This window comes from Pelodiscus sinensis, chromosome 5, assembly GCF_052426305.1.
Source record: "Pelodiscus sinensis isolate ZL-2025 chromosome 5, ASM5242630v1, whole genome shotgun sequence".
Taxonomy (NCBI): domain Eukaryota; kingdom Metazoa; phylum Chordata; order Testudines; family Trionychidae; genus Pelodiscus; species Pelodiscus sinensis.
Window position 1 is genome coordinate 23,919,502 of NC_143056.1, and position 18,479 is coordinate 23,937,980.

Below are 18,479 nucleotides of genomic sequence, written 5' to 3' on the forward strand. Positions count from 1 at the left end.
CCCTGGGATAAAAGGAAAATCAAGGGCAGATTCAGAATCTGTGGCAATACAAATGGAGAGGCACTGCTTAGAGTGCCCGGGGGCCCCTGTTGTCCTGGGGAGGATAGCAGGGCACCTGCTAGCAAGAGGGGCAGGGTCAAATGATTGACAAGTGCAAGCCCAGGAAGAATAGCTAGACTGGTGTGGGCAATAATTTTTGACAGGGGAACTGCATGCTTCCATGATATTCATGGAAGAGGTGCGGGGTCAGGGATGGAGGTCAGGTACCAAAGAGAGCTTGGGTTCAGGAGAAGGTCTGAGATTTGGGAGAAAGTTTAGGTGAAGGAAGGGGTTGTGATCTAGGGCAGGAAACACGGGTGCAGAAGAGGGTTCAGGGTCCAGGAGGGGGAGGGGCATAGGTGCAAGAAAGATTCTGACCTGGAGAAGGGGGTGCAGGGTCTGGGAGGGTTTTGTGACCTGGTGCAAGGGATTGGGCTGAGACCTGGTGCAGGGACCTGGGGAGGGCAGGGCTTGAGAGGGAGTATGGGTGCAGGAGAGGATTCTGACCTGGAGGAAGGATGCAGGAGGGAATGCAGGGCCTGGGAGGGGGTTGTGACCTGGGGCAGAAGTGCAGGAAGGGGTGTAGAGGATTGGGCTGCAGGGTCTGGAAGATGCTAGAGGTTCAGGAGGGGAGGCAGAGGGCTGGGGGGGGGGGGGGGAAGGAGCTTGGATGCCAGAGATAGGGTGTTGCCAGGAAATGCTTTCCTTGGCAGCTCCTGGCCAGCAGCCCAGCAGGTTCTTCAGTTGGGCTTCCTGCCTTTCATGCCCCCTATGCCACTCAGAGCAGCTGGTTGAGGGGGACCATGTGTTCTTCTGAACCCTGCAAGCCCAGAAGGGGAGGGATATTTTGCATACTGCCTGCCCGGCAAACACGCAGCTCCCATTAGCCGGTTTCCAGGCAATGAGAGCAGCAAGATTGTGCTGGGAGTGGGGGCAGCATATGAAGCCTCTTTCCACCTTCCCCAGACTTGTGCTCGCAGCATTCAGAGAGCTGCTCTGAGCAGCGTGCAGTGGCAGGGCAGGCAGGGAGCCTGACTGAGGCTCCTGCTGAGCCGGGCACTGGATCTCGTGGCTTGGCAGGCCAGATTCAGCCCATGGGCCATATTTTGTCATTCTCTGAGCTAGACCGACCAATAGGCAGTAAGATGTCTGCCCCTGGGAGACCTGGAGGGACAGAAACCATGTTGGAGAAGTCTGGAGCTAGCCACAGACAGAGCAGTACAGGCTGTGTGGGGAGCTGGTCCCAGAATTGCACTTAGTGTTCCCAGGAGAAGTGACCACAAGCTCCCTCAGCTTGGCCCTTTTCTCTTCAAGGCAGCTTCCAGTTTAGATGGCTTTGCTGGGAAACACTCCTCGCCACTTGCTTTACCAGGCTGCGTTAGCTCTCCAGCTCCCTGTCACCACAAGGTGTCACTGCTCCAGCTGCTGGTCCAGGTCCTGCTCTGAGGCTGGCAAAGCACTAGGGTGGGAGACTAAAGTTGGGATTTTTAGTATAGTTTTTGTAACCTGCCCCTTGAGCTCTGCACACCTTGGTGGTGAGGGGACGTCCTGGTACAGCATGTAGCCTGACCGCAGCATGAAGACACCTGCCAGCAGCAATTATCCCCTCTGCGATGACTGAGGAGTCCGGTGCCATCTCAGAACCGGAGGGTCCATCGCAGCGCAATGAGTCTCCCTTCGTTCTCAAGGCAGGGAGATTGTTGGGGAGACAAACCCACCTCTCCCCCCAAGCCTAGAACTGTGTCCTCAAGCCACATGTTAAGGGTTTGGGATTTTATTACCTGCTGTGGAGGGAATTGCCACTTTGTCCCATGTGTGAGTCTATTGGACTGCACTGGGACAAGACAGCCCTCAGCACTGTTCAGCGCACACTACACCACACTCCCACCCCCCAGGCCAAGGCAGCCCTGATAGCTGTGCTGTAAAGGGCCTGGGGCTCTGGCCATCACTAGTCTCACGATAGCAGTGGCAGCAGCTGGGAGCCCTATACCCCTTTGAATCACTAAGCCCTGGGGCAACTGCCCTTTTCCTCCCTCCCCACCCTCTCCTCCGATCGGCGGGCCTGCATTTAATTCACAGTGGAAGATGCCCACCTATGCTGAATAGACTTTCCTGTGACCGTGCTGTTTGGAGTATAGGTAATGGTTTCTATTGTGACTAAGCAGAATGGTGCATGGATATGTGACCCCAGATTCCATCTTTTACCTTTAATATTTTACTAGCTGTGCTACAGGCTGTCTTAGAAACAATGGAGTGCTCTTCACAAAGCAGAACCTATAAAAAAAGGTGCTAGAAACATCTCCATGTCGCCTCTTTCCAGCTTCAGTCTCTTTCCTGCTCAAACCTCTGGACTATGAATTTATCCTAATGGGAGCATTCTAACCAAGAGACAAACAACCTTCCAATGATTTAGAAGCAACCAGAGACTTAACAAGCCAACAGTTTATTCCGTCATTTTTACAAGCCTGAACAAACAATACCTTTGCAAGTATTGTATGTATTTGATTCCTTTAACCATTTTTTATTCTCACCTTTTTTATAAATAAATCGTTAGATTTTAGAAACAGCATTCTTATTGAGTAAGATCTGAGTTATATATTGACCTGGGTATGTGACGGGTCCTTTGGGATCAAAAGAACCTTTTTATCTGATTAAACTGGTTTTAAATGACCACTGGTAAATAAGTTTGGTGTTTTGTTGGTAATACAAGGACTGCAATGATTAAGGAAATTGCTTTTCTCACTTCTTGTTAGCCAGTATGATGAAACAGAAGTTTACCTTTGTTGCTGGTTTGGTATATCTTATGGAAAAATAACCATTAGTTTTGGGGTGTATCTACCCTATTTTTCAGAACCTTGTCCTGAATTCAGTATTTTCAGTTGTGTCTCACGGAGGCACAATTACAGGGTGCTACACAAGTTAGATGAAGTTTGTACAAGGGTAGGAGACAACTTGATGAGACAACTAGATGGACTTGGTGTAGTAGTAATCAACCATTTCTCTCCAGTTCTGTATTTCTCTTCCCCATAAGTCTACTGATTTCACTCAAGTCCTCTCTTGATGGACTGTTGTCTGCGTGATCTGTTATATGAAAAGCCTTCTCAGAGGAAGCAGCCACCTTAGAACCGAGTGATGTAATATGCTTTTACTTCATAAGACGTTCTGCAAGTCTCATTACAGCTTCATATGTTACAAATACCACCATGTTCACAGGAAAAGCACGAATGCAGTTTAATCCAAGTCCTGTGAAAAGAACTCTTATTCCTTCTTCTCTCACACTTACTCTGATGCAGTGTATGAGTCCTCTGTACTTGCACTGTCCCAAGTTATCTACTTGCATCCGCGATTTAATTACATCCATAGGAGTAGCCACGGCCCACCCCAATGCTCCAGCACTGCCACCAGAAATAAGCACTGTCGGTATGTCTGCCAAAAGAAAACCAACAGCAGAAGTAGTTAATCAGAGCTTGGTAATGATACAGTGCTAAGCATTTCCAGAGAGACCTTTCTCAGCTATTTGTTCAAAGCTAACACTGTGAACAGTTTTAGGAGAAGAGCAAAACCTGCAGAAAGAGACAGTTTTACTAACAATTAGCCTTGTACAGTGTGCCTGATCTCACAACACTCTAAGTCTGAAGTAACACCACTGATATCAATAGCATTATGACACTATAAGTGAGATCAGAGTCTCCTCATGTGGCTGGACTTTCTATTGACTTCAACTGAAGTTCAGTCAGTCCACTAGATTTATCATGCCACATCTGACCATTCTAATCTTTCCAGGAGGTTGTATTATTCCCATCACTAAAGTATATACGCCCCTTAAACTATATAATAATTCAGACAGCACTGCTAATATATGATCAAGTTTCATATCATGCCTCCAGTTGTGACCAGGGCCTGACCTGATGCTGAAATAAAGTTAAATAAATCTGCAGTGCGCTTGACCATTTATGCCAGTAGTCTCCAACCTTTTCGAGCACAAGATCACTTTTTAAATTTAAGTCAATCCAGGGTCTACCTCAAACCCAAATATCCTTTCCCCTCCTTCTTCCTCGTCTTTCCCCGAGGCCCTGGCCCTGCCCCATCTCTTCTCTAAGGCCCCACCCTGCTCACTTTGTGGAGTTGAGGTACAGGAGTGGAGGGAAGTGGATACCCTAACATCTCAGCGTCCCCCCTCCTCAGTCTCCTCCATCCTGCACAGCAAGCAGGAGACAAACAGGCAGCAGCTCGAAGGCAGAGGGCAGGAGCAGCAAGGCAGTGTGGGGAAGGGCAGTTGAAGTGCTGGTACTTGATAACCTCCTGGCCAAAGTAGTCAGGATCCCCTGTCATAGGCTCTAGGAACTACCACTAAAGGCTCTACTGGTTGGTGACCACTGATTTATGCAATTCGTAAAGGGGAAGAAGTCAAAGTTGTGCTCTTAATGAAACTAGGCTTTGGAACTTCTTACTCCAGATAGCTATCTTGTATTGGGTGTAGTAGTATTCTACAGAGTATCTATCACCTGCATATTATATATTGTTCCAATATTTTCAGTGTGCTACATTTTGATTTCACAGCATACTCAGTGTTCATGTAGCGTTGTAAGACATGTGGCGGGAGGCACTTTACCTATTTTAATATAGTATTTGTTTTTGAGACATTGTAGTTAAGGCTGCCCTGGAACTTGCCTGGAACATGATGATGAATGTCTCCAACTCTTGGGTGCTCAGTTTCTCTGCAGCTGGAGTCCTCCCTCTCCCCCAATTCCAATTTCTTATATAACTTTCTCCCCAAGAATAATCTTTGCAGAAATATCTCACAGTTAGGCTTAGCCCAAAGGGGAGGCATTTTGGGGTTATTTGCCTATTAAGAACCTTAAGGCATTTTTTGTTGCTGTGTCTGGGATAATGCAAAGGCCTTGGCTTTCAGATTACAGCCTCAGCATGTAGAGCATACAGTGCTGCAGAATGTAGAATGATTGTTTTGTCTCATTTGCTGGAATCCCTCCCCATCGCTATCTGCAAAGAAGGTGCATAGCTTGGGAACTAAGCGTTCCGAGTGCATGAAAGAGATTGCTACATTTGGAATAATTACAGTCTCATGAAGTTGGTCTGCTTTCACAACCCAAACAGAGTTGGGTGGGAAACCACCCAGATGGGAGATTGCTCAAAGAAGACTCACATCCTGCAGGAAGTGGTGGTGATGATGCACTAACTGCCCCCCCTCTAGAATTCAGTCCGGAAAGGGACTGAGGACTTGCCACTCTCTCTGATTAAATTAAATCCTTTGTTAAAGGATTTAATCAAATGAGAGTTCAAACTACTTGGCACCTTGTAGGATTAACTCCTGAGTACAGAACCAATGTCCTAGCCCTAGTGTATTACTGCAGAACGCTGCCCTACCATAAACTGGATGGTTTCCTCAATCCCTCGCACATCATCTAAGACTGGGTGTGTCATCCCCAACATGTTCAGTCAAATTTCAATTCCATTCTTTTTAGAGTAAATAGCATCTGCATCTTCAAACACATATCACAATTTTTGCGTCCTATCCTACACAACTTTAGTAAGATCATTTTGCATTTGTAAATATGTGTCCTCTTTCATCCCAGAGGTGGCTGAATTTATTCCTAAGCAATATGATTCCTATTGACTGAGAAATCATTTTTGGGTGTCCACTACATGCCACTTATTCAAGGAATCCCACTCTACTTTGTTTAGCTTGCAGGGTCTAATTAGAGAGTGATGAAAACAACACTGAATGACTTATTGATACATTAAAATAGTCACCTCAGACATATTTTACTATATATAAATTGTGCATTCAGTAAATAAATTATTTTGGGAGCCAATTGAATGAATGGCAGTATATAAATGCAATAATTGTAAGCCTGGTGGATGAAAGCCAGTGTTCATCAGCCTTTAATAAGGACCTTTTCTGAGACAAACTTTCAAGGAGATAGGTACAGAGAGTGTATACTCAAAATATCCATGCCCTTTTTCTCCACGTACCTGGTTTATTTTTTCCAGCTGGAGTCAGCCACTCACATAGCATATTATAGGTTAGGAAATATGTTGCAAATGAGTGGCAGTCCCGGCACAGTAATGCTGAACAACCTTTGTATAGGCCTCGAAAGCCTTCCTCCTTCACTATCATCCTCAGACAATGCACAGGACCTTGATACTTGGGCTTAGGGAGGTGGGAAGCTGTAACTGAGCAATGTGATTGCTTCTGAGTTTGCATTCGAACTTTAGCTGTCTCAGTTGGCGATGTTAGCACCACCTGGGAAATTTAAAAAACGTACAACTTTTAAACTTTCACAGAATTTGAATTAACGTCATTATCCTGCCTTCACACTTGACTTTTCCAGGCAATAGTAGATCGCCTAAGGCTAACCATTCCCAGCCTCCTCCAATTCAACTGAGCACATCCTAAATCATCATAGAGCAACTAGAAGACCTCAAGCGTGGAGCCACCTAAGCATGAGGCACACAGTGGCACAGAGTGGGATGAGAGGCAGGCAAAGGTGGTTCACTGGGGCATAGTACAGAAGCCCATTAGACTGTACTGAACAGTAAGAACAAGTAGTCAGGCCATTAGGGAAGGAAGGAGGGAATCATAAGTTAACAGTACATTATACCAATTCTAATACATGTACCAGTGGGCTGGAACTACTGCCATTAACAATATGAGACATTAAACTGAGATGAGAAATCTTTGCTATTTGATTTTCCTGAATTAATCTGGGTAGTAAATTGAACTATATAATGTGACCCGCTATGAAAAATTATTTACTGAATGGTCCACCAGATGGAGCAAGGAAATACAAATTTGTAATTCATTATAAGTGTTTTTAAATATTTTAATCCTTTTCTCTAAAATAAAAACAATGTCAGATGCCCAGAAAGACTGAGTCACTCTACCATCCAAACCAACATATGTGGACACAACCGAGGAAGAGTAGAGCTTCTTTAAAAAAAAAATCTCTTGCAAGATTACAAAGGGTTATTAGAAACAGTGGGTTTCAATGACCTTCCTATAAGGTCTGAACAAAAGCTATTCACTATCTTTCCAGCTTCACATATATGGAAACAGGATATTTTGTGTGGCCTTTTCTGTGATTTACTTACCCGAACAGCACCAGTAGCACATCCTGCAACAGAAATATCCACTTTTGATGGTTTTGCATCTGAAGTGCCGTATCTTAATCTGCAGATGTTATAAAGGAAGTTTCTGTATGCGCCAAATGAAAAAGAAGAAACAAGCGACACTGTACAGACTGACAGTGACATGCCTTTGTAAAATCCCGATACCTGGTTTGAAAGAGAGAAAGAGAAAGAATGGATAAGAAAGGAAATAACCTGTACCTTAATGCAAATACCCTACCAAAGTCTGCTCTAAAACACAATCAATACACTGTAGAATCAAAACTCACCCTGACCCTGAAGTTAGCTTTCTTAACAAATTAACAATAAAATAAACTTCAACCTAAGTCTTCTCCCCAGGGCTGGCTGTTTGTACAGTCCAGTCTCAGGGTTGCCCATTCCAAACTCTAGGTTCTCTTTGGTCACTTCTAAGATCTCTTCTCCCTTCTATCTAGAATGGAATTGATGGGCTACTTGCAATATGAATCAGCATGACACACTTAGCATCATTCAGCGGGTTCATCACCTGCTAACAAGTGGATTCATAGGATCATTGTTCCTCTTGTTACACTTGCCTTTATGATAAATTTAATGTATTAAACCAGATGTACTTACTTTCTCTGCTTTGTATGTTTCTCGAATGCAGTGCCAAATTCCATTATAGCTCCTCTCTGTCTGAACTTTCACCTATAAAGGACAACACATTCAGAAAATATTAATGAATATTTTAATACCACACTATTTTATTTGCGGTAACATCTTGTCCTCAAACAAGCTGACCGCAGACACTATCAGGTGTTAATTATAGAATGCATTTGTATAAAGAATTTGAAAGAAAAAATTAAAGCATTCAGTTACATCACTAACATAAGGACATACAAATGGCCATACTCAGTCAGACCAAAGGTTCATCTAGCCTTGTATCCTGTCTTCTGACAGTGGCCAATGCTCAGTGCCCCAGATGGAATGAACAGAACAATTAATCATAAAGTGATCCATTCCCTGTTACACACTCCCAATTTCTGACAAACAAAAGCTAGGGACACCATTCCTGCCCATCCTGGCCAACAGTCATTGGACGACCTATTGTCCATGAATTTATCTAGTTCTTTTTTGAACACTGTTAAAGTCCTGGTCTTCAAAACATCCTCTGGCAAGGAGTTCCACAGGTTGACTGTGTGTTATGTGAAGAAAAACTTCCTTTTGTTTGTTTTATACCTGCTGCCTTTAGTGATCCCAAGTTCTTGTGTTATGGGGAAAAGTAAAGTGATAGAAATGTAGCCGTGTTAGTCTGGTGTAGCTGAATCAAAAAACAGGACTATGTAGCACTTTAAAGACTAACAAGATGGTTTATTAGGTGATGAGCTTTCGTGGGCCAGACCCACTTCCTCAGCTCAAATAGTGGAAGAAAATTGTCACAACCATATATACCAAAGGATACAATTAAAAACACATATGAACACATATGAAAAGGACAAATCAAATTTCAGAACAGAAGGGGATGGGGGAGGGAAGGTAAATGTCTGTGAGCTAATGATATTAGAGGTGATAATTGGGGAAGCTATCTTTGTAATGAGTAAGGTAATTAGATTCTTTATTCAAACTCAGGCATAAAGTGTCGAATTTAAGCATGAATGAATTACTTTTCCTTATTTACTTTTCCACACCAGTCATGTATAGACCTCTATCATATCCCCTCTTAGTCATCATTCTTCCAAGCTAAAAGGTCCCAGTCATATTAATCTCTCTTCATATGGCTGCCATTCCATATCCCTAATCATTTTTGTTGCCCTTTCCTGAACTTTTTTCCAATGCCAAGATATCTTTTTTGAGATGAGACAACCACATCTGTATGTAGTATTCAAGATGTGGGTGCACTATGGATTTATATAGACACAGTAAGATATTCTCTGTCTTATTCTCAGTCCCTTATTTAATTATTCCTAGCATTCTATTTGCTTTTTTGACTGCCGCTGCACATTGAGTGGATTTACTAAATGGGGCGAAATGTAGAAAAATGGGCAAGAGAGAGAACTTAAGTTTTAGAAGTAAAGTTCAAACAATACCTTTACTGTATCCAGTGGATAACCTACAGCAACACATAAGCCACCTGAAAGACATTTTATTGAACCAGGTTAAAAATATACACAATTACAGGGCCATTTTTCTAACATAAAGGAAGTAATTAAATGAATTGCAGTGAAATTTAATTCAAGAAAGTCAAGTTGGTTTTGATAGCATATCTCTAATATGTAGGGAGCCAGAAAGCTTGTCAAACAACAAAGATGCAAAAAAAGAGAGGCTGAGACAAATGTAAATAAAAATTTCAGAATGACCAAAAAAAAAAAAAAAAAAACCTATGCCAGAGATAACAGCAGCATAGGGCAAGCCAAGTTTGGAAAAGACAAAGTAAGAGGTGTTGCTAAGAATATGCTATGCACAATGCTAATTTCATGGACTGTGCAGTGCCGTATTGACAGTGGACTTCTGTTGTGTCTGGAGTTTTAACAGGTGATATCAAGAAAATAGTTGTTTGTTTCCTATTTCCCTGCCTTTTTTATGTCCTTTCTCATTTTTGACCAGGGATGGGTAAGAGGCAGCTAGCAGACCGGATTCGGCCTGCCGCCACCTCGCCGGCACACTCACTAAAGAGCAGCTGCAGCCACTTTAAACAGTAGGCCACTAATTGCTGTGCAGTCTGGGCAGGGAGTCAAAAGCTTTGTGTGCTGTCCCTGCCCCCTGGCAAAATCCCTCCGCTCCCATTGGCCAGTTTCTAGACAATAAGAGCTGAGAAATTTTGCTGAAGGCAGGGGCAGCAAATGAAGCCTCCTCACTCCCCCCTGCCCCTTGCTCTCTCCCTCCCTCCCTGTGCTGGAGTCACATGGAGTAGCCCGCACAGCACACATAGGGATCCTGTCTCAGGTTTCTGGAGAGCTGCTGGCTGGGAGCCACCTAGATAAGCACCTCCCAATCAGAGACTGCCTCTGGTACCCCACTCCCACTTTCCTCCCAACTACTCAGGACACCACCCAAACCCTCTGTATCCCCTCTCCCCGCCTCCTCTAGGCCACAACTCCCTCCCAGGTGCTGCACTCTCTTCTACACCCCTCCCCCAGGCCAGAATCCTTTCCTGCACACATACCCCTCCCTGATCCTGCACCCCATTCCCCTGCCCCATATCATCATCCAAACCCTCTGAACCCCCTTTTTCCCCTTCTCCCAGGTCACAACTCCCTCCCAGACCCTGAACCCTCTCCAACACCCCTCCCCAAGTGCAGAATCCTCTCCTGCACCCATAACCCCTCCTGGACCCTGCACCCCAAGCTCCTGCCCCAGATCATAACCCCCTCCTTCACCCAAACTCTCTCTCTCAGACCCCACACTCCCTCCTGCATCTGAGTCCTCTATCCTAAGCTCCCTTCTACACCCCATCCACCATCCCAGACCCCGTGCCCCCTGCACAGAAGTGTGGCCTTCGACCACTTGCCAAAATCTTGGAGTGCCCCCGGCCCCCCCCCCCCCATTAAAAATGAATGCCCACACCTGTTTTAGACTGTAAAGTCTCTGGGGCAAGAACTAAGCCTTCATATGTGGCACACTGTCTCCCCCTTGGTAACACTTAGGCCTCTGGATGTTACTGAATCACCCCTTCTAGGGCCTCTGCTATTATACCAGAAGTATTAAATAATACAGAATGATGTTAATGGAGGAGAGTTTGTCCTTAGAGGCTACAGGTTCCAGCCAGCAAGACTCCCGTCTTGATCTAAGCAGAGATAGCCGGTGATTGCATTCTATAACTTCATAGGTCAAAGTTGGAGCACATTTTTGAGCACTCTTCAAGAGCCGCATAGGAAGCCCCAGCCAACTCAGTGGGAGTTGCGGGCATCCAGCACCTTCCAGGATTGAGCCCATAAAGCAATGGTCACCAACCAATAGCTCAGGATCTACTGGTAGATCTTGGAGCCTCTGAGAGGTGAACTTGACTGGTCTGGCCAAGAAGCTGTCGAGGGTTGGCACTTCCGTTGCTCCTGCCCTTTGCCTTGGAGCTGTTCCCCTCTCCCACCCTGTATTCTAGCTCTACAGAAGGGGTGGGGAGCACAACAGGGTTTGGGAGGGAGGTAGTTTGCTGGCTGCTTTTGAGAGTGGTGCAGGGCCAGGGCAGGGGTGAGCCTGCCTTAGCCTCACTGCACCACCCCACAAGAGTCACCTGTGGTAAGCTGTATCCAGCTGGAGCCTGCATCCTGAATCCCTGCCCCAGTCATGAACTCCCTCCTGTACTCCAAACTCCTGCTCTAGCTCTGAGCCCCGCAAGACCCAGACTCCCTTACAGAGCCTTACCCTGAACCACCTACTGCACCCCAACTCCTGACCTAGGCTCAGAGCCCCTCTCAAGCTCCAAATCCCTTAGCCCAAAACCAAAGCCTGCACCCCAATCCTCTGCCCTGTCTGATGAAAGGGAGGAAATATGGGGGAGAGAGGAAGGATGAAGTGAGCAGGAGCGAGGCCTTGGAGAAGGGGCACAAAGGAGGTAGGGCAAAGGTATCTGGGTTCGACGTAGATCCTGGATTGCACTTAAATTCAAAAAGGGATCTCATACTTTAAAAGGTTGGAGACCACTGCCATAAAGCAAGTGTCACATCTGTGTGTTTTGCATGTGCAGTGAACACCCCAATACAGTGCAAAAGATGAACAAAAACAAAGGATTAATGCTTAACGAGGAAACGGGCCTTGAAAAGGAGCCAAGCTGAATTTAGAATCCTTGCACAGTGATGTGATGCAATGTCCGGATGGTAATGCTGTGGACAACATGCAGCACAAACCAAGTGGGTGCTTTGCAAATCAACATGGCAGAACTGACCTTGCTGTTTTAGCTTAGGCAAACTTAAAGGGTCACCCCACTGTGATGGTGCCAAGGAGGCATAATGATGGGGTATACACAATATCACGCTGGTCAACAAAACTTGTCTGGGAACCAGCTGACATTTATTACCAAGAGGTGACAGTAAAGACATAGCTTTTAACATGCATCAGGGATTTGTCTGCCCCAAATATAGAAACCAAGGAACATTTCTGGGTATTAAAATAGTCACTAGAGTTGAAAGTTCAATAATTCTAGGAGGCAAAGTTACTGTCACCATTTGGGAGGATGGGCAGTGCCACCTTTTTCTTGTATGTTTCTTTACTTAACAAAAATAAATCGATTTTCATTATGGCCATTTCGTTCCACCATATTTCTCAGCCGATGGTTCGAAATATCTCACTCCTCCATTCAACAACAATACCTAAACACAAAGTATTTTTTGATATTACAGCTCACAGAACGATTAACTTCTGCTTAACACATGACCTGCAAGTGACCTCAAAAGAAATCAGGCTCTGTGACAATGGAGTCATATCAATGGGACATTTATGGTGACTAGTCCTGTTGTTTTGAAAGCTGATTTACTTGTCTTAATGTGCACTATAAACCCTTTTTTGGAGCTGAGGAAATTATACTGTTGTTACATTTCCTAGAGATTCACAAAGTAAAGAGCGTAGTAAATTCAGCTCTTTTATAGCAAGGCCATCTTGGTGACTTTGGCCAGAGTTGCGACATGGGAGAAGTAAAAATGGTGGCTGCTTTACTGAGTCACCACAGCCCCAAACATGAGCACATCCCCAAAGAAAGGTGAGATACGTACACCACATAGGTGGAACAGTATACCACACCCAGTAGGTGTGTAGCTTACACAAGGTCCCTTCTCCCCCTTCCCAGACCAGACACTGCAGGGAGAGAGGAGCTAAGGAGCTGCCCTGTTGCTCACAGGTGCCTACACCTAGGAGGCAGGAGGACATGCCAGCTGCCTGAGTCAGTTGTACTGTTTACACAGCAAAACCAAACAAGATCCACTCTGAATAGAATGCATAGGGGAGGCAGAACCTATAGAAAGAGCCTGCTCAATAAGATAGTGCCTGGCTGCTGGAGGTTGAATAGAAAATAAACAGTGAAATCAAGTTGAGGACCCATTGGGTTTTAATAATACTACCTAGTTCTTGTATAGAGCTTTTCAGCAGTAGATCTCAAAACACTTTACAAGGGAGACTAGAATCACAGGTCTCATTTTACAGATGGGGAAACTGAGGCACATGCAAATGTCACCCATGTAAGCAACTGAACCCAGGTCTTCTGAGTCCTTGTCTTTATCCCCAATCCATCTATTTTTTGTTTGTTTATTTTGTTTCATTTTTTATGTATTCAGTTATCACAGCCGCTTGTGCCTCTCTGCACCAGCAGTTCCTGACAAGTAACATATTTGTGAGTCCTGTGAGGATATGGATTGAGAAGATGCAAATTATGCAGATGGTCTTCAATGAAAAAATAACAGACATCCTCTGATTTCTCTCAGGCATGTCTCCCATAGTGTAAATGTGTGCTCAAACCTTCCCTGGATTCTAAACTTGTTCAATAGCGTCAGATGCAATGACAGGGCAAGGAGCTGTGAAATAGGTTGTGTGCATGTGCATGGTGCACGTGCACATGTGAGGAGCTGCAAAATAGTTCTGTGCATGTTTGTGCTTGTAGATAACCTATCATCTTGGATATTTTCACCATAGACATCAGCCAGGATTTTAAAGGGGCTGAGCCTCTTTGCTATCCTCCAATAGAAGCCATATAGTGTTTTCTCTGAAAAGCAAAAACAGGTCAAGGTCTCAGGAGTGCAGCTAATTAAACAGAAACACTGTCATGTTGCCATTTCAGTTGTTTGCAACATATTTTGAAATGTGTAAATACACAAGACAAGACACTTCAACTCTCTAACATTTGTCAGAAATGAGAGAATCAAACACAAGTCATAGATCAATGCAGGACTCAGGAAAATTCAACCACAAATATCTGTTCTCAGAGGAAATCTCTGATCTGGGAAATGCCCCTCAAAGAGCTAATGGCATCATCCACATCAGACTGCTAATAAAAGGTACTGGGACAGCTCCTAATGTCCTTGCACAGACAGAATTCCCACTGATTTACATTCAACGTCTCTAGATACCGGACAAAATCTCTCAGAGGAGCTTGCTTTCTTGCACAGCATAGAAAAGCAGCAAGTTTGCCTGAGGGAATAGGTAGGAGGATTCTGTGTGCATTGCGATGTGATGCGTTTAAAATAAGCAAAAATTTGGATTACAGAGGGATGGCCATCTCCCTGGTGCATCTATCTAGAGCAGGACCCAACAAGTACTGAGTGTCTGCTATTCCCATTCCCACAGATACACTTACTGCACAGCTGCTGCCCAATCTGGCAGTTGGTAACAAGGCTTAAAGATTCTTTCTCACAGTTTGTCATTGTCAACCATATCCCTCCAGTGCCCAAGATCCCAAACCACCACACAGTCCAATGACTGAGAACTGAGAAGAGAAAGGAACCACAATGAAGGGACTAAATCCATCTCTCCTACTCCTGAGGTCATTGCAGATCCCACCCAGGCTCACTGAGCTAGGGATGTTAAATATCGGTTAACTGAATAGTTGAGTAACCTTATGAATTCTTATCGGTTAGTCAACTATTCTATAGTCCCTGAGGGCAGGGCTGGCAGCACTGCGAGGTGCCAGGTGGGAGCTAGTCCATGAAGGAAGATAGTTTAAAAACCAGCTCCTTTTGCGGACTGGCTGCTTGTCACCCTGGCTGTGTCTAGACTACATGCCTCTGTCGGCAGAGGCATGTAGATTAAACACATAGGCAAAGGCAAATGAAGCCGCGATTTAAATGATCGCGGCTTCATTTACATTTACATGGCTGCTGCGCTGAGCCGACAAACAGCTGATCAGCTGTTTGTCGGCTCGCACACTAGTCTGGACATTCCCCCTGTCGACATCAAAGCCCTTTGTCGGCAGCCCCATTATTCCTCGTGGAATGAGGTTTACCGGGGCTGCCGACAAAGGGCTTTGATGTCGACAGGGGGAACGTCCAGACTAGCGCACTGAGCGGACAAACAGCCGATCAGCTGTTTGTTGGCTCAGCGCGGCAGCCATGTAAATGTAAATGAAGCCGCGATCATTTAAATCGCGGCTTCATTTGCCTTTGCCAAAACAACAAATCTACATGGCTCCGTCGACGGAGCCATGTAGTCTAGATGTACCCCCTGTGCTGCTCCTTCTGCTGCAGTTCGAGGTGGCAGCAGCCCCTGTCTGAAGGAGGGGAGGAGGGGGGGTCAGTGTCTGTGCTTCTGGACACTGCACGAACTGGAACTGAGCCGGGCTACCTGCCCACCCAGCTCCTAATACTCTTTAAATGCAGAGCCACAGCGGGGATAGGTCCTGGACCCGGCATAAGCCAGAACTGAGCCAGGCTGCTGACCAGCCTGCTAAAAAATGTACTGGTTGGGTAGGGGAGGGAAATGTGTGCAGTCTATAGCATTAACCTATGAGCTTTTGCTCATCAGTTAATAGGTTAATCAACTGTACTATTACATCCCTACACTGTGACTCCCAATTATCACATAGAGGCAGACCTTCAGTATGTTCTCCTATATAACTCCCTGCATTGGCAATAAACCTCTCCTGAATTGACCAGCAAAGGGCTGCCAAAGTTCAGAGGTTCTGGAAGCCTGGTTGGAATTGCTTGTAACATATGTCTCAGCCATATGTCAAATGTCTCTGATGCTCTCTAGCAAAGATGACATTGCATTTCTCCACGTCTGATCAATCTTAATCATGTAGTGCTTTCTTCTCTCAAAATTTCCCAGGTAATTAGACCATACTCTTTGCTGACTGAGTTTCATTGTTTAAAACAAAGCTAACTTAATTATACATACAAGCACCCCCCATAACCTAAAACTGCATTGAAACAACCCCTAACATTGGAAATAAGGTTTTCTAAATGGCACTTATCCAAAGCTCTGTGCTAATTGAAATAGTCATTTCTCCACGCTATTAATTATACTGTAAATTACCTCAGTTGTTCCATGCCTGCTTGTCTAACAATACTTCATATCCCCTAGGATATCAGATAACAGGCTGCACTATACAAGCTGAGACTGCCAATATCTTCATTCAGTTTGTCCCATCTTGTTGTATCCTGTCACATGTGGGTTTTCGTGTTGTTTTGTTCAGTATTTTTGGACTTAGGCTGAGCATTGCTGAGCAATCACCTCAGCTTATCAGCTGATTAATTATATTCATTTAACATTTTCTAAGTTTGCTGATCCTTAAATTAAATTAGCAGAATACTTTTTTAAATAGTGGTTTCTCAATAAATCATGGACAACCCCTTAATTGTAGCATTATCATTGTGGCATTAGACTCTGCCTGTGAATTAAAAGGAAACACAGCTTTCGTCATATTCTATTTTATGTGTTTATTTACCTCCAATGGCTCCAGCAATGAACTCCATCTGCGCAAAGTCTGCTGCTTTGACTGTCCTGATCAAATGTTGGGCTTGTAGAGGAAGCAAGGAGGAAAATTCAATCTTTCCACACACAATCCAACTTAAGTCTTTTGGAAATGATATCGTCCGTAATATATTAAAGCTAACCCAGCTAACTCCACCTTCCTCCAGAGGTTATGTACTCTGGGGAAACTTGATGAACTATATATGTGCAGGAAGAAACAAAGATTGAATTGGTTCCAAGAATATTGTGAATAAATAATCTCATGAAGAGGCGAAGCAGACCATTGACCTGAAACCTCTATTCCAGTGCCTTTTGCCCTGCAAATCCCTACATGCTCAGCCTTATAAAACAATGATGAAGAACAGGGCTGGCTTTACCATGAGGCGAACTGAGGTGGCCACCTTAGGTGCCAGACTGTGAGGGGGGTGGGGGGGCACCACTAGGACCCAGAGTGTAGAAAATTGTGTCTGCTGCTGGTGCATATGTGCATATGGGGGCATCATTAGAGCTCCCCGCCTCAGGTGCCAAAATGTTGTGGGCCAGCTGTGATGAGAAACAGGGAGAGGCCACATCATCTCTGTTGTATTAACTACCACAGGAGATGATCTTTTCCATCACTTGCCTAGGTGCAGAGTATACAGGAGTGGAGATTTTGGAAGAGTCACCCACAAGCACTGCTTCAAATTAGATTCCTTCACACTCAAAGGGCTTGTCTCCACTTATTGGGAGATCAATGCTGCAGAGGTTGAGCTCCCAAAGTTCAATTGAGCATGTCTAGTAAGGACCCACTAAATCAACCACTGATTATGCCCCTATCAACTCCACTGGGTCGTGAAGAGTGAGGGAAGTCACTGGGGGTATGTCTACACTACCCCGCTAGTTCGAACTAGGAGGGTAATGTAGGCATACCGCACTTGCAAATGAAGCCCGGGATTTGAATTTCCCGGGCTTCATTTGCATAAGCGGGGAGCCGCCATTTTTAAAACCCCGCTGGTTCGAACCCCGTGCAGCGTGGCTACACGGGGCACAAACTAGGTAGTTCGAACTAGGCTCCTTGTGGAATGAGGAGTAACGGTAGTTCAAACTAGGAAGCCTAGTTCGAACTACCTAGTTCGTGCCCCGTGTAGCCACGCTGCATGGGGTTCGAACCAGCGGGGTTTTAAAAATGGCGGCTCCCCGCCTATGCAAATGAAGCCCGGGAAATTCAAATCCCGGTCTTCATTTGCAACTGCGGTATGCCTACATTACCCTCCTAGTTCGAACTAGGAAGGTAGTGTAGACATACCCTGGGAGAGTTTCTCTCATCAACTTCTCACGGTGGAGACGCCATGGAAATTCAATCTCTGGTACGTCAACTCAGGCTACACCATTCACATACCTTCTCCCCTGGTGTAGACCTCGCCAAAGGCAAAGCATGCCATCCCGTTTTCCCATGCCATTCACTTTGACCTTCCTACTTATGGTTGGGGTTCTTCAGCCTTGCACAGCTCTCAGCCAACCCTTGCCAACTCTTAACAGCAGAGGTGGAGAGAGATATACATGAGGGGATCAGCCATGGAAGAGTGGTGCTCATAAACACCAGGGAGCTGTCTCTGAAAAGGGAAGCATTCTGTAGCTCTAGGAGGTAACCTCTCAGGTGGGAGCTCTTTGGGAGAAGGAGGCCTCTCCATGGAAGCCGGTGCCAATTTCCCACCCACAAACCTTTCCACCCTGATGGGAAGCAGGGATCCTGATCTATAGGTCAACTTATGCAATGCTGGTCATGCAGAGCTGATGCCTTCTCTCTCCCTGCAAGGCCTGGTGGGTGCTCTGACATCCCACAGCATTCATATTCGTAGAGCAGCCTTCTGTCGCACCTCCTGTCGGTTACTGCACGCACAGGAACAGAGGGCTATAAAAAGCCTCAGTCTAATTGATGCTTTGGGAGGGCACAGAAAAAACAACAA

The 18,479-nt window shown here is 45.2% G+C and overlaps 1 protein-coding gene across 1 annotated transcript; it reads right to left on the minus strand.

The window, feature by feature from the left end:
• Window positions 1-2,466: 2,466 nt before the first annotated feature.
• Window positions 2,467-16,724, minus strand: SLC25A47 (solute carrier family 25 member 47). The gene is made up of 6 exons (XM_006123784.4): window positions 16,508-16,724; window positions 9,234-9,277; window positions 7,783-7,854; window positions 7,153-7,335; window positions 6,034-6,304; window positions 2,467-3,465 (listed from the first exon to the last, which is right to left on the minus strand). Exons 1-6 carry the CDS (start codon window positions 16,533-16,535, stop codon window positions 3,185-3,187), a joined length of 879 nt encoding a protein of 292 aa, XP_006123846.1. The 5' UTR covers window positions 16,536-16,724; the 3' UTR covers window positions 2,467-3,184.
• Window positions 16,725-18,479: the final 1,755 nt, after the last annotated feature.

Excerpts from the sequence above, each read along its gene's own strand:
- SLC25A47 (XM_006123784.4), bottom strand. The coding sequence starts at position 16,535 with ATGGAGTTCATTGCTGGAGCCATTGGAG. Across the intron at positions 7,336-7,782 it reads AAACATACAAAGCAGAGAAA|GTATCGGGATTTTACAAAGG; the intron begins GTAAGTACATCT and ends CTTTCAAACCAG. Across the intron at positions 3,466-6,033 it reads AGCTGGAAAAAATAAACCAG|ACATACCGACAGTGCTTATT; the intron begins GTACGTGGAGAA and ends TTCTTTTGGCAG.